This window comes from Patagioenas fasciata, chromosome 17 (genome assembly GCF_037038585.1).
Source record: "Patagioenas fasciata isolate bPatFas1 chromosome 17, bPatFas1.hap1, whole genome shotgun sequence".
NCBI lineage: Eukaryota > Metazoa > Chordata > Aves > Columbiformes > Columbidae > Patagioenas > Patagioenas fasciata.
Window position 1 is genome coordinate 7,350,783 of NC_092536.1, and position 14,221 is coordinate 7,365,003.

The 14,221-nt window shown below is 42.7% G+C and overlaps 1 protein-coding gene across 14 annotated transcripts in view; it reads left to right on the forward strand.

The window, feature by feature from the left end:
- Positions 1 to 14,221, forward strand: part of ARVCF (ARVCF delta catenin family member) — a 241,239-nt gene that overhangs the window by 190,428 nt on the left and 36,590 nt on the right. For 12 of the 14 annotated variants that reach the window (XM_065851815.2, XM_065851818.2, XM_071815899.1 and 9 more), the window contains 3 exons: positions 822 to 993; positions 3,206 to 3,223; positions 7,599 to 7,670. In XM_065851815.2, coding sequence (XP_065707887.1) covers positions 822 to 993; positions 3,206 to 3,223; positions 7,599 to 7,670 — 262 coding nt within the window. The remainder of the gene's footprint in view (positions 1 to 821; positions 994 to 3,205; positions 3,224 to 7,598; positions 7,671 to 14,221) is intronic. The other 2 variants (XM_065851817.2, XM_071815902.1) reach the window with 2 other exon arrangements.

A 14,221-nucleotide genomic window follows, 5' to 3' on the forward strand; every position in this document is an offset into this window, starting at 1 on the left:
TCAGACCTGCAGCACTTTCATTGTGGCTGTGATTATATTTTCGGTGCAGATTTTGATTAATCTGGTTTTATCATCTTCTCATCCTGTGCTGCTGAAATGTTTACTTATATGCATAAGGAATATCATAAATTTAGCCTGTTTGAAAAAGAAGGAGCGTACTATTGCTTTGTAACACCAATGAGGCTTGTAAAGCATCATTATTTTATGCTTTTTGAGTCTCGCTGTGTGGTGGACTGTACAAGGGAATTCTAAAGCCCTGTCACTTAATCAGATGATTTTGGAAGTGGATTTTGTAACCACCTGGTGGTTTCCGTTGCAACCTGCAGAGCATTGCTCTTGTCAGAACCTGATGTGCTGTGGATTAGATACTACTGCAGGACAATGTGTGTTCTCATTGAAATCCTCACAAGGCCTGGGTTTTGACCCAGAGAAAATCTAACAAAATGGGCCCCTTGGGGATTGTAAAAGTTGGAAAAGTGAGAGGTTTATATTAAAATCCTTATATGATCATTTTCCATTGTGTGTTTGATCTTTTGGTGAATTGTATTCTTTAAGATCAAGCTGGTATTTTTTATTAGAGTTTTCATTTTGAATGGGTGCTATTTATGAAGAGCTTCACTTTTGGAAGCATAACATTGGGTTTAGAACAAGAACAAACCTTAATTTAGGGGGGTCTTGACTAGATCTTTTTTGGAAGCATCATTCTTTTCCTGGGGCAAATGGGCTTTTTTAAAATTCCCCCTACCCCTTCACTGTATAGTGTAACAGTTTGCAAATAAGAAGGTGAAGTACTTACTGCAACATACATTTCTCTGTAACAGTCTGTGGAGAACTGCGTGTGCATCATGCGGAACCTCTCCTATCATGTCCATAAAGAGGTCCCCGGAGCTGATAAGTACCAAGAACTAGACGCCAGTCAGACAACAAGCACGGGAGGCTCTCAGAAGAAGAAGAAAGATGACGCTGGTTGTTTCGGTGGAAAAAAAGCCAAAGGTACGTGTTGCAAAGAGCTCAGAACTGGAAATGGATTTGGGGGGGAATTTTGCTGTGTAGGCCTGCTCTTGCAAGCACATTCGTCATGCGGGTTCAGCACAGTGCAACTTGCTGAGGTTCGTGTTCATGGTGTCGTGGCACGTGTTCGTTTCCCTTGTTCCATTACTACTAGATATTTGGGGATGTTTTTCCACGGTTGCTCTAGTTTTGTTTGGCTTTGAACAGGAGTGGTGCATGCTGACAGGTGACTCCGTGCTGTTGGACAAACGTAGATGTGTCTGCCTCTCCTGCTTCGCTGTGTTCGTGCATCTGTCACATCTCCGCTGAGCCCAGGCAGCACGAGTCCCGGGCCCGCACGGCTTCACCCTGCATGTCCTGTCTGTGTGACTGCCGTGCCTCCGGTCCCTCGCATCTGAAAACAAGCTGAAAACCTGCCCTCCCACTCACAACCAAAACACACAACCTCCCAATTCTGTCACTCTTTCAGTAATTTAAATTGCAAACATGATTTTGTAGCTTTTAATTGTCAGTCACTTTTAGACCTGTTCTCTCCTCTGGGATACGAGTGTTGCAAATGAGTTTCATTACAAGAGAGGATTAATAGTCTCAGTAACCCCCCTTCTATCTTTCCTTTAGAAAGAGACTCAAATTATATCCGCTTTCTTTGTTGTTTTAGAGAAATGACTATTCTAGACTGAATTCAGAGATAATTAACTCAATTTTCTGTCTAGGCTCCATTATCCTCATTCATGTGTACTCACATCCTGGCTTACTATTTATAGCCAGGTCTAAGGAAGGTTTTGGTCCAGAAGAGCCGGTATGGAATTGTTTGAATTTGATGGACTGTGTGCTGCATGTTACTCTTCCTTTGATCTGACCTGTACATGTTATTAAAATGTTATGTCTCCATATGTGTCAAGGAAGTCATCACAGTGTGACCTCGCTTTTGCAGACTAGTCTGTCATCAGCTAGATGTAAACTGTGTTTAAAAAGGAAAAAAGTGATGGGAATCTTTTAATGACTGGGGGAAAAACTGAAGAGAGAATTTTACCTGCCTGGCCAGCCTGTTCTCACGGCGAACCACTGATGCTTCGGTGCGATATCCTTTGGAAACCTTGAACGTGTGCTGACTCGAGCCTGTTCCTGCCACTCGTGGTCCCTGTTGTTTTGCTGCTCGAGAGCAACACAGTCAGTGAAAACATTTTTAGACATAAAAGCTGTGGGTGTGCGCTGTGGGAGGAGGGGAGCTGCTGATGGACACCTGTCATTGTCCTCTCGATGACGGAGGGAAAAGCGAGCGCTCTCGGGTGGCTGTCCTTTGCCAGGCCTCTGGGGCCGACCCGGAGGTACCTTCTGTGTCTGTACGCCCCGACAGCTCCTGTTTATCAGCCAAAGCATCTGATCGTGTCTTTTTGGACAAATTGGTCTCAAAATCATCTGACACTGAGGATGAACCCACAGATTTCCCTGAGAAATGCAGGCACGCAGCGACAGCTTGGGTTTGGCTCTGTCTTCAGCGGGAAGTGACCATTTCCAAAGTATATTTTAACTTTTTTTCCCTCCTTTCTGCTGTGCTCTGCTGTGTACTGCTCTCTAGAGGGAGATGAACTGGCAATAATTCTGAGCTCGCAGCAGGTAGTATTTAGATCAGAAGGATAGAGGGGAACAGGCAACTGTTGTGTTTAAAAAATAAAAATTAAATCCATTAATATGTGTGCTTTTAAAATCATAAAGAGAAGCTTCCTTTTTTCACGTTTATCTGAATACCTGGTCTGAACCTGCCTTAATTTTTTCAGTCTAGGACTTTAGAATAGATCAATTCTCTCCCCCTCTTGTTCGCTTAACCTTGCAGTGTTTCCATGTTTATTTTGTTTTATTTCATGGTCATTGATCACAGCATTTCAAACAGCTCTGAAAAGGGCCGGTCAGCCTTCTGTCCCCTCAGTTCTGGGAGCACCTTTTCATTTAATGAAAAGAGGAAGAAAAAAAAGCTGTGCAGATTGGTTTATTTTTTTTCAGCAGGAACAAAAGGGAGAAAGTGGAATAACTTGTTTTGATTTGCCTTTTTAATTGATGAAAGTTCTCTAGTATTCTTGTAATACTCAGGTTTTGAACCTGTTCTGTGACATTCTGCCTCTTAGTGACTGTTCCTTTGTATTTTCTTCCTTCCTGTAAATTTTTGTTTTTCTTCTGCTGCTTTTCTGGTAATTAGAGGAGTGGTTCAATCAAGGTGAGTCTTTGCAATGCTTTCTTTTCATCATCGCCATAATATGCTTTGTTCAACTTTTACATGCAAAGCTGAGAGCTGAGATCAAGGTCCCATTCATTCACCTTCTCCTCTCCCAGTGCATCCTCCTGTTCGTGTCAGCAGGCAGGGAAATCCTCTACTGGAGTCAGCGTTTTCAGTTTGATCTTCCCACACCGCAAATAGGAAACACAAGGTTTTATTCATTCCTGGTGTAAGTGCAGTAGGGGAATTGATTTGTAACTGGCCTGATAACCTAGGAGAGAGGGAACACCTGAGTGTGCAGGTTGCCTCCCCAGCCTCATGGTATCCAAGCACAGCTTTGCTGGCTGGGCACCAGCAGCCATGAAGACTCAGCAGCCTGGATGTGTATTCTCAGGGATGATGGTGTCTTGTCTGCTTGGGCATGCACGCCTGGGCTGCTGCATCTGTATTACTGGCACTGGACTGGTTAGGTGAAGCACCTCGGGGAATATGCCCTTTAGCTTCTCATCCTGGCACAACAGGTGCAATTACAATTGGAACACACGAGGCTGAGACTAAAGTTTGCCTCCCTTGCTTCTTGGCCGGGAAGTTGTTTTGCTGTGAGTGCCCTGCAGACCTCCAGTGTGTTCCCGAGACTGACTTGGGGATAACGGCAGGGTCGTTTTCAGTTTGTGACACTTCCTTCAGATCAGCGGGTTCTGCAGGATTGAGCCACAGGAGAAATGTTGGGGGGGAGTGAAATCAAGTTTCTTTACCCAATAAATGATGCTCACTAGTGTTCTGAGAGACGCTGATTTCAGAGTATGACTGTGAGGCTGTGGAGGACGGACATGTTGGAAGGACAGAGCTCAGCCCTTGCTCTGCCGCTCCGCTGCAGTCCGGGTCAGTGGAGGTATTAACAAGCACAGTATTGACTGTTTGGGAGAACAAGGGGGTTGTTAAGAAGAATCTTTCCCTTGAACTTTTGGTTTTTTTTAACCAGAAAGAAAGTGTTTGGGAGGTTAATCCTTGAGCAAAAATGGTCTAGCTGAAGAGTTGTTTTGATTATCCGTTAAAGCAAAATGATATTTGAGGAAGATCAGCAACAACATTAGTGGTTAATGACGCTGGGTCGTACTTCAAAATCCATACTGAGTTTCTGACAGGCTGAAAATGCCAGAGGTCATGTTTTGGTTATTCCTTACATAATGAAAAGTAGCACAGGGGGGAGAGAGAAAGAATTTTAATCCCACGGTTTCAGAGACTGTAAACTGCATCTTGCACACGCAAGTCTTGGGTATTTTCCCAAATGAGAGTCCTGGGCCAATTCCTACAGCCAGGTCTCATAAAACAGACCTGTCAGCAGGCATGTTCAAAGCTGTCTGTCTCTTGGCAAGGTGTAGAGCCATGCTTCTGGTCCAACAGCATCATCTTTTCTCTGGCATACCTCAGGCTGGAAAACTTGGGGAGCAGAGAGATGCATAGAAGGGCAGAAATTTAAATGCACAAACACAGGGTCTTAAACTTGTTTCCTCCTGCTGGTGCGGTCATTGCAGCGTCCCTGTGCGCTGGCTTTACCGACGGGCTCGAGTGGCAGAGGGGGCGTCCAGAGCTACAGAGGCTGGTGGTGGAGCTGGTTCTCTCCTGACACGAGTCAGGCCAGGGGATGGCTGAGAGATTTTGAACTGGTAGGCTCTTCACCTTGCTAAATTGGGTCACCTTTTTAGAAACTCCAAACCAATATTTGTGGGTCCTGTGAAAATCAAATTGGGAAAAATACCGGCTGGGCCACAGTTTGAAACCTTTGCCTTCTAGATGGATTTGTTTTGGAGTCTTCTTAGAGCTTGGTCACCTTCCCTCTGTAGGAAAGCGCTGGAAAACGGAGCTGCTTTAGGTGTTTCTGAACCTGGCCCTTGCCTCAATTTGATTAAACAAGTAATTTGTAGAGTTGAAATCCCCTTGGTCAGAGCTCTGTGTTCTGAATTGCTTCCGTTCACAAACAGCTGGCAGCTTCTGGTTCAAACCAGACGTGGGTTAGTTTCTCAGAGGGCTGAGAGACAAACTAGCCAAGGGGCTTCACAGAAGATGGACAGTATTTGCAGTCTGGCCCGGAAACTGAGAGGCAGGGACTGAAGACCACAGAGCGCAGGTGGAATGAGCTGTGGTGATGAAAGATGGGTTAGTAAATAGGCAGCTGCTTCTGCATTGCTGGCTCAAAAGATGTAGCAGCCAACACTGCACTCCTGGGCAGTCTCTTCCTTACAGTTATGCACAAATTAACACTGCTGACTAAAAGTGAACTGGAAAGAAAGGAACTTTTACTGGGCCATCTCAGTTATGCAGGGATAATAGAAGTAGCAAACCCCAGCCTTTAAATTACAGAGAGAACTTCTGAAATGAATAGTTGTGTTGAATGAGGTCTGACTCTCCAAGTAAATGTTCTGAGGTTCAAACTAGCTAATGCCAGAGACATGAAATTCAGGGTCATGTGAAAAAACAGTTTGTCCTCCTTGTAGATAAGATGGAGTCACATTTATTGGCCTGCCTTAAGTCTGTAATCTTTCCTAAACACCGACTTCCTTCCTTCAGTGCTTTTTCCTTCCCTCTGCCCTGCTTTTTGCTGTCAGTGCTCTAAGGGTCAACAAGGGTTTGCAGCCAGTGACTGGGTTCAGCTGCCTTTATGAAATGCAGTGTCCTTTCATTTTTTCTTTCTGGTATTTGGTTCCCCAAGCAACGTGTTTCTGGTTCTTTCATGGAGCAAAAACTTGATGGAGGGGTGCAAAGAGCAGCTAATTCCTGTCCCTTCCTTTGGAAAAGACACCTTTCAAAGGATGGCATGGTACCTGGCTGCATGACCTTTTGGCACCTTAGATGGGCTTTTTCATGCTCTGTGTAATTAAGCAAATTACTTCAGGTGAACAGAATTTCTAGATGCATGCTTTGTTTTGCACAGTAGTTAAAGTTGGCTGATATTCTGTGTTGGCAATTCAAAACAAAAGAGTGTGATATGTCCAAAGAAAGGGAGAGGATGGAATACTATCTTGAGGGGTTGTTTTTCTCTTGATGTTATTTTTAAATATTCATATTGATATTTAAAAGCTCTATTTCTTCCCTGTGTAATACTGCATATATTTATCCATTTGTCAAGAGGAAAGGTAGAGCGGCCTGTTGAATTCACTGTGCAGAAGCTACACCATCTCTGCTATAACAGGGAGTGACCTTTCCTGTTTTTTGACCTATTCCCAGTCAAGAGTCAGCTGAATCCCCACATTACACTTTCAAGGATGATTTTCCTGTTTACTTTAAGGCATTCTGACTGGCAGAGCTTTCAGCCCTTCCTGTAAACCTCCACTAACAGCCTGGTAGAGCCCCTGCTCAGAAGCCACCTCTGGCAGACTAAATTGTGTTATTCAGAATTCATCCTACTGCACCTGCCTCCCCTGCTCTTGAGGGAGAGGGACTAAATAATTTGATTTTTTTTTTTTTCCCCCTCAAAATAATTTGGGAAAGGTAAATTGTACACTGCTGGCCTCAGAAGCCATGTATCTTCCTGCACTTCAAAATAATCTCTGTGCTGTCAGTACTTGTCTGACAGCAGGGTGCCTGCTTATCCCACAGCATCCCTGCCTTACCCAGGGCAGTGTGTCTCCTGGGGGGAGAGGAAGGGATGAAAAATAACCCTTCCCTCTCCAGCTGTTTACATAACCTTGAATTCTCAACCTAACTAAAACTAAAATCCAGGGGTTTTTCTGCTTTCTATGAAGGATTGTATAAATTAAATCTGATGTAATGGTTTGAAAGTGCCTCTTAGCAAAAGTATGGAGTTATTTGCATTAGCTTCTAATAAATAGTCAAAATGGCACTTTATTGATTGAAGGGCAATTCAAGGTTAAGTTGTTGGCTGCTGTCTGTGCAATGTATTAAATCTAAGCCTTCCTGCCTGATGCTTACAATGAGAATAGAGGCTGCAAATCAAAAGCCTGCTGTTTTTTGCTCTGCTGTTGGCTTCTGCTTCAGCTAAGCTTCAGGTCAAAATACCTCTGTAAAAATAACAAGTAAATACTGGGCTTCTGAGGGAGGGGCATAGCTTTGCCAAGAAGGGAAATGACACCATTTTCCAAGATTTTAAGCACTCTTAAGACCCACTGAAATGCTAGTGCTAAGCATGTTTGCAGATCAACCTGAAAGTAGCACGGATTTTTGCCCCTAAGTTGCTCATGCCAAAACCACAGCTATGCAGCTGGATTCCAAGTTAGATTTGTGCAAATATGGGTAATAGTCTGTGATTTATATTCTGAGTCTATACCTTCTCTCATCTTGTAGATGCACATGACAGTAACTTACCTGTCAGGATGCTGACAGTCTTTTCCATCTGTTGTGTTATTTTTTTGCACAGGAAAGAAGAATGGAGATTTGGACAGGAATTTTGATACACTTGATTTGCCTAAGCGATCTGAAGCAGCAAAAGGTAATGCTAATGTCTGTGCTTTTGGAAATAACAAGTAGCCTGGGAGCTGGAGGCTTTTAAAAGGCCTTGAGATGTGAGCGTATTGGGCTGATCTCTGTCCTTTGTATTCGGTTAATTGAAATAATAGATGTGTCAGTGCTTGTTGTTATCTAGTATTCAATATTGGATATAACCAGCTTTTATATAAAGCTGCTGAATTGGTGGAATCTCGCCCATCTGATATGGTGTTATGTGATTGTAACTCTAGAGAGGGGTGAGTACTTGCTCTCTTCCTTTACAACTCCATTTGCAAATTGTGTGCACTAGATGTGAATGTAAGGAGTTATGAAATGCATTAGGCTACTTATCACTAACCTTTTTCTTTCCCTGGCATCTCTGTAGTTCTTCAGCGTTCAACGAATTGGAGAGTGATGGCAGGGGATGAGTTCAATGTTTTTTGTCTCAACTGAGTCATTCTTCTCCTAAATACAGCATTGTTCCCTCTCTGTAGTGAGTAGTACTTGTAGTTTTCCAAAATCGGGAGGTTCACAGAAAACTTCTCCTGCATTGTTCTTCTGCATTTCAGCTCTGGCAGAGGTGAAATCTTTCACAAACAATCTGCATTCCCTTCCTGCGTGCGTGGTTCTCTCTTTAATTGGAGATTAAGAGATGATTTGGGATCTTGTCAGACTTCTTACAGCATTGGATGGTGTTTTGAGACTTGTGCAGGTTTTCATTTGAAGTGTGTGCAATGTCATTGCAAAGATTCAGCCATTGTCATGGCAACCGTGGCAGTGCCACCCTGTCAACCCAGCCTGGCGGGGAAAGCTCTCCCATAGCACCCTCACCTTAATGATCTGTCAGTACTCAGAACTAGCTGAGGATTCTTCAGAAGGAAAGCCTTAAACTCTTCCTGCATCACTTGTACAATTTCAGAGAGTATAAAGAGACAGTGTCACTCAATAAGAGAGACCCTTGGATTTGGAAGACCTGAATTGTGCTACTTCAGTGACCTTGATCGAATCAGCGAATTTGTGCTTCAGTTTCCTTACTGTTAACTGAAGGCAACAACAGAGGCCGTATCTAACATCCTTAGAGATGTGCTGATAGTAATGGTATAATGATTTATATGTGAAGTGCCGTGTTCTCACTTAAATTCATGGGCAGTGAAACTCTCATGATACACAAACTAATCTTGATATATAGATGGATCTAATCTATTTACAGACACCCTTTACAGCGGGTACAGTTTCTAGGCTAATGTCTAAATGCTAATTTTCATTTGGTGCACTATTGCGCAAGATACTCATGCACCTCTTAGAAGGTGCAACGTCATAGTATTGGGAGAGCTGCAGGAACCCCCTTGTACCAACCTCCGCTGCAATGTCACCAGTCCGGGGCTGGGTGTTGATTACATTGCAGAGCGAGGAGACGGCTTGAGGATGCAGACAAAGAAGAGAACGCAAAATATAGCAAGGGCTTCAGCACTTTCATACCTTTCTAAACGTGATTGGAATGTAGGTGCCGCTAAAGGGAAAAGATGGAAATCAAGGATTTCTGCAAAGAAATGGGTCTCGCGTAACTTTCTTTAAAATAAGACTAAAATCTTGCTCATGCGTCTGTCAATGGTAGAAGCGTTGTGGCATATCTGATGGGAGATGTGTCCGTCTCTCTGAGCTTACACAACTCATTATCATATTCAGTTGCTGGAAATGGCACACTCTTGAAGAGGTTTTGTTTGATAATTTTGAGATACCCGCATTTAATCTAAGCAGAGTAGAGTTTAGTCTGACGACGTATCTCATGCTAAATGAGGTCAGGAGATTAATCCCACAGCATTTTAGAGAAGCCATTTCACATGGAAAAAGGCACAAGAAACTATTGACTTGCGTGTGAGGAGTAAAGAAACAAATTCAGTGATGCGTTTTTGTTTCTTTTTTTACTAGTAGTCTCCTGCTAAGCATCTCGTTGACATGAGAGTTCCTGGATCCTAAATGTTGTAACAAGATTGCTAGGACTTTGAATTGTTTGGTGAGATAAGAAAAATGAAATTGCATTTTTAAAACCTTTAAAAGCTCCGGTCAGATCTATGCCACAGTGTATAATTGGCTCTGATGAGATCAGCTCTCAGCTGAAGCAGAGCCTCGTTACTACGACTGAAAAAAATCATGCAAGTTTTAATGATCAAAAGCACTCAGTTTGAGTGACACAGTGAAGTGCTATTTCAAAAATCAACATTTATAGATTAATGTCTTTCATGTATTATTAAAGCCATATTTAAAGTGAGTTTTCAGCTGGAATCTTTGTGGGCAAATGAAGTTGCAGTAGTAAGATTTGTCCGTGCAGTGCAGCAAGTGAATGTGGTGATAGTTAACAGACACTGGGATGTCGTGTTGTTAAATTTCCTGTGATCTTACAGTCAGCATCGATCATGCTTATCTGGTGGATCTAAACATAAGGTTTCAATAACCTGACATCATTATTTCCCTATAAAATACTTGTAGGTGTGATCACTGAGCTTAATTGGTAGTGTGCTTGTGATGGCTTGAGAAACTGTGAACTAGAAGCACTGAACAAGTTCCAGCTGCTTTTCTGTCATCTCTGGAAACTTCGTTTCGTCTCCAAATTACTTTAATTGCAGGAATCTCTGCCTGTCCTGTAGCCAAACATCATAAAACCAGAAACTTTCACAGTTTCTAGTTGGGGGCTGGGGGGATGTTATTGTCTGTGTGGGAGGCAGAGGTTTTCTCAGTCTTTGTTAAGACAGCTCAGGAACATGTTCATATCCTGAACAGTCCAAAGGGTCTTGTGAGTTATTACCTAGTTTAAATGCTAGTAATTTTTTTTCCTGGAATTTGTTTGCTCTGGAGAGGAGTGAATAAATGCAAATCTTTTGTTCAAAGTAATGAACTAGAGTCTCCTCCTCTTCTGATTGCTCTTGTTTTTTTAATGGCAATCAGATTTTGCTGCAGCACGCCATTGGAGCAGCCCTGAAACCATTTCTAAGCCTTTAACAATTTTACATGCTGGGCATTCTGGCAGGGGAAAGCTTCCAGTTCAGGGTTGTTATCTGTGGCAAACTGGATAATGTCAGATGGGAGAGCTTGCAGTGCTTTCGGAAGCTGTCTCCTCCGATATTAACAAATAAGTATATATGCTCTGGCAGTGTCCAGAGTTCTGCTGTCGTCATGAGGAATATTGTGGAAGAGAAGCTTCTCATTCCCTCTTTGTTGAAAGGAGAATATTTTTTTCTGACAGTTGGAGAGAGAGAGGCCAATTTTCTTTGATAGTGATGAGAGCTTGCATAGAGCCCTATGAGAAGGGGATAGCACTGACAAGAAATTGTGAATGTTGTCCTCAGGACCTTGCTAAATTTAGTACTTACAAAAATTCCTGCTTCTGTCAGGGGAAAAAAGAAAGTCTTGCTGAAATCCCTTCCCCAATATAAAGTAGGTCACTGGCAGTGGTGTTGACTCTCTCTGCAGCGTATTCTCTTCTGCACTGCCACAGTGCAAATGCTGATTTCTCCTGTGTGCACATTAGATACATAGCATAGTACAATTCCTTGGCTTTGTTTGCAGAGTCCTTAATTTCTGAGCAGGAATAGTGACAGGAGGCTTGTGCGTTGGGGAAAGATCAGGATTAATCATATCTGTGCAGTGGAAAGCGATGTCTCAGATGGCAGACTGTGATACGCTTTTCTGAAAAGAATCCTCATTGATATGTGTCAGCCCTCTGAAGATGTTATAAAAGTTGTAACATTTAATCCTCCTGATGTGAAGGTGTTGGATTGTCTGCCTCTGTTCATCAGTGCTAGAACGTGGCAGGAGAAAGTCCAGAAGAGCAAAACAGCTTTTTATATGGAATCAGCAGGTTATTCCTCATTAAATCCAGACCTCTGTGCTGTATTTTGTTTAAGCAAATCTTCTGGCTTCTTGTTTATGCACCCGTACATCTGATGACATAAAAGTAGATGCTCTAAGGTGCTTTGGGTGTTGAAGTTTAGCTGTGGATTCAGTATATCTCATGAGGGACTTCAGAGTTTTCAGCCATAAGGAGATGTGCAGATACATTTCAGCATGGTGGATGAGCTAACTCATTCTCTCCTTTAAAGCTGTTATTGAAGTGGTTATTAATTTATCTTTCCCATTTTGATTATTTAAGCTTACTTCCATTTTAATGGGAACAGAAGTTGAGGAGAGTCAAGCAGAAATACTGAACTAGTGCTAAAGCTGCTTAGAGTTGAGCGAGTCTGTTCCATTGCAGCTGAATTTATTTGGAAGCTCAACTTGGTGTGTAGATTTACCCTGGTCAGCAGCAGATGTAGGTAGGGAATGAGATTTGGAGTGAACTTGTCAGCAGGTGATTTTCTTCTTTCTCCATTATCTGAAATCCTCGATTGTTTTCCATGTAGCCTGATGCTGATGATAGATTTTCTATTCCAGAAGGTGAGTGTTTAAATTCACTTATAAATCTTTGTGTTACTGCTCCAGGAAATTAGACTTCCTGGCACTGTCAGGGTAATGACTTTAACTTAGTAGATTACAAAAATGTGGGCAATTTGTCTTCAGCTAAAGGCAACATGTAGTGTGGGGAGAGAAGAGCTTCAGTGAAGCTTTACTCTGACTTTAGGTTTGTAATTAAGATTAGCTGCTGTTCTCATTTCACTGCCATTTTAATTTGCTTTCTTAAAACCTTTACAAGTTGACTCAAGCACTCACCTGCCCTTTCCAGCTCCCTTCAATCATTAATTTTGATTGTCGTATTGTGAATAAGTGAGTAGAACAGGTTGATCAATGGTACCATCCACACCCCTCCTGTGCCTGCCATTGGAAAATGGGGGACTGGGAAGATCTTCTCTGTGAGAGCGAGTAACATGGTCTTGTATTAACGTCTTTCAAGTATTTCGTGCACGTTGTTGAGAATTCCTACCAGAATTATTAAGTATCTCTTATTTCTGTTGCTTTGCTAAGTAGAGTGTTCATTTTGGTCCCGTGTGTTTTTCATAATTTACAAAGCAGTGAAAGATTTCTCATCTGTCTTCCAGGGCTTTGAGTCAGAGAAAATTTATTACCTTGAGTAGGGAAATTCCCATATGGAGCCTGCCCTTGCCAAACTTCTCCAGCCTGCTACCTGTAAATTCTCATGCTTTTTTTTTTTTCTCCAACATCTGCAAGGAATTTGGAGCAGGTACCTGTGGCTTTTTTTCCCTTTTTGCATACACATTCTTTCCATTAGCTGACTGCCAACAGTTCTAGAATACTCTACTCTTACTGTCATAATCTACTGCCATTCTTACGCTGAGCCGCGCTGCAGTTCAGAGCTGGGCTGAGCTGAGGCAGCGAGTCGCTTCCTGGCCTGCTGAGCTGTGCTCTACAGGTGTAAACTCTTATTTGTGATCTTTATGGGTCTGTTAATTTGATTATGTAGAATACAAATTATGAATTTAGGGTTGGAACTGAAGAGTTTGAAAAATCATATGGGGAAATGCAACTGGAACATGAATTGGAAGCACAGGAGTGCTGGAGTCTTTTGTCTTGTTTCTACCCTAACGTATCTCCTTTCAATGAAAAGAATGAGTCTGAAATAACTTCTTGTTGTTCTTAACCTGACAACTCAAGAAACTTGAACCAATAGCAAGTGTATTATAGAAGAGTTGCTATTTTCATTTCAAGTAGACTGGCCTAAGCCTGTAAGAGTTGTAGCCCATATTGACACACGCTGACACTTCGTGTTTTAATGACGTGTGCGTTTCTGGCACCAGTTGGATACAGAGAGCATTGAATGGTTACTCAGTGTGGATTTTAAATGGAGTGCAAAATTCTGTCACCAGTAGATAATTTGATAAAGCTTACTTAAAGCAGAAAATCCTTCCAGTAGGAAGGTTGTTCCTTTTAGAGAGGTTTTGTTCACCGAGTTTACAGACAGGACAAGTTCTGTGTAAACTCTAGTGCGGTGAGCAGTGATGGGTGGTGGTGACTCATCTGCAGAGATGAAAAGGTACAACTGAAACCCTCCCCAGTAACTGTGCACAGTGACACTGCTGAGACTCGCAGCTGAGACTCGCAGCTCACTGATTCCACCAAACCATATGAGAGGCATTTGAGACGGTTACAGGACCAGCTCTTACTCTGCTGTTATCTGTCTGCTCAGGAATGTGCAGAATAGTTTTGGCTTTTCCTTCTGGTAATTGCTACCACGTTTGTGAAATGGTTGCTGTTTCGCTTCTGGAATAGTGCGGCATCGCAGCTCTGAGCTGGGCTGTCCTCCCTCGTGTCGTCCATGGGGACATCCAGGCAAGAGCTGCGTTTACAGATGAGATGGGACAGATTCCTGGCAGAGGTGAAATGGCATCTGTGGAGCAGAAAAGCTCTTGCAGCTGTAGCAAGGGGAAGTACAACGATTGTGTGACTAGACTGCCCTATAAATTGCCCGGTTAAGGGAGATTTACTTTTGTGTCAGGAAGATTTGAGAAGGGAACTTGAAGAGTTCTGCTACGTGGAGGGGATATATTACCAATGTGAACTGGAGGAGAAATTTCAACTGTGATAGTTACATACATCTAACATCTC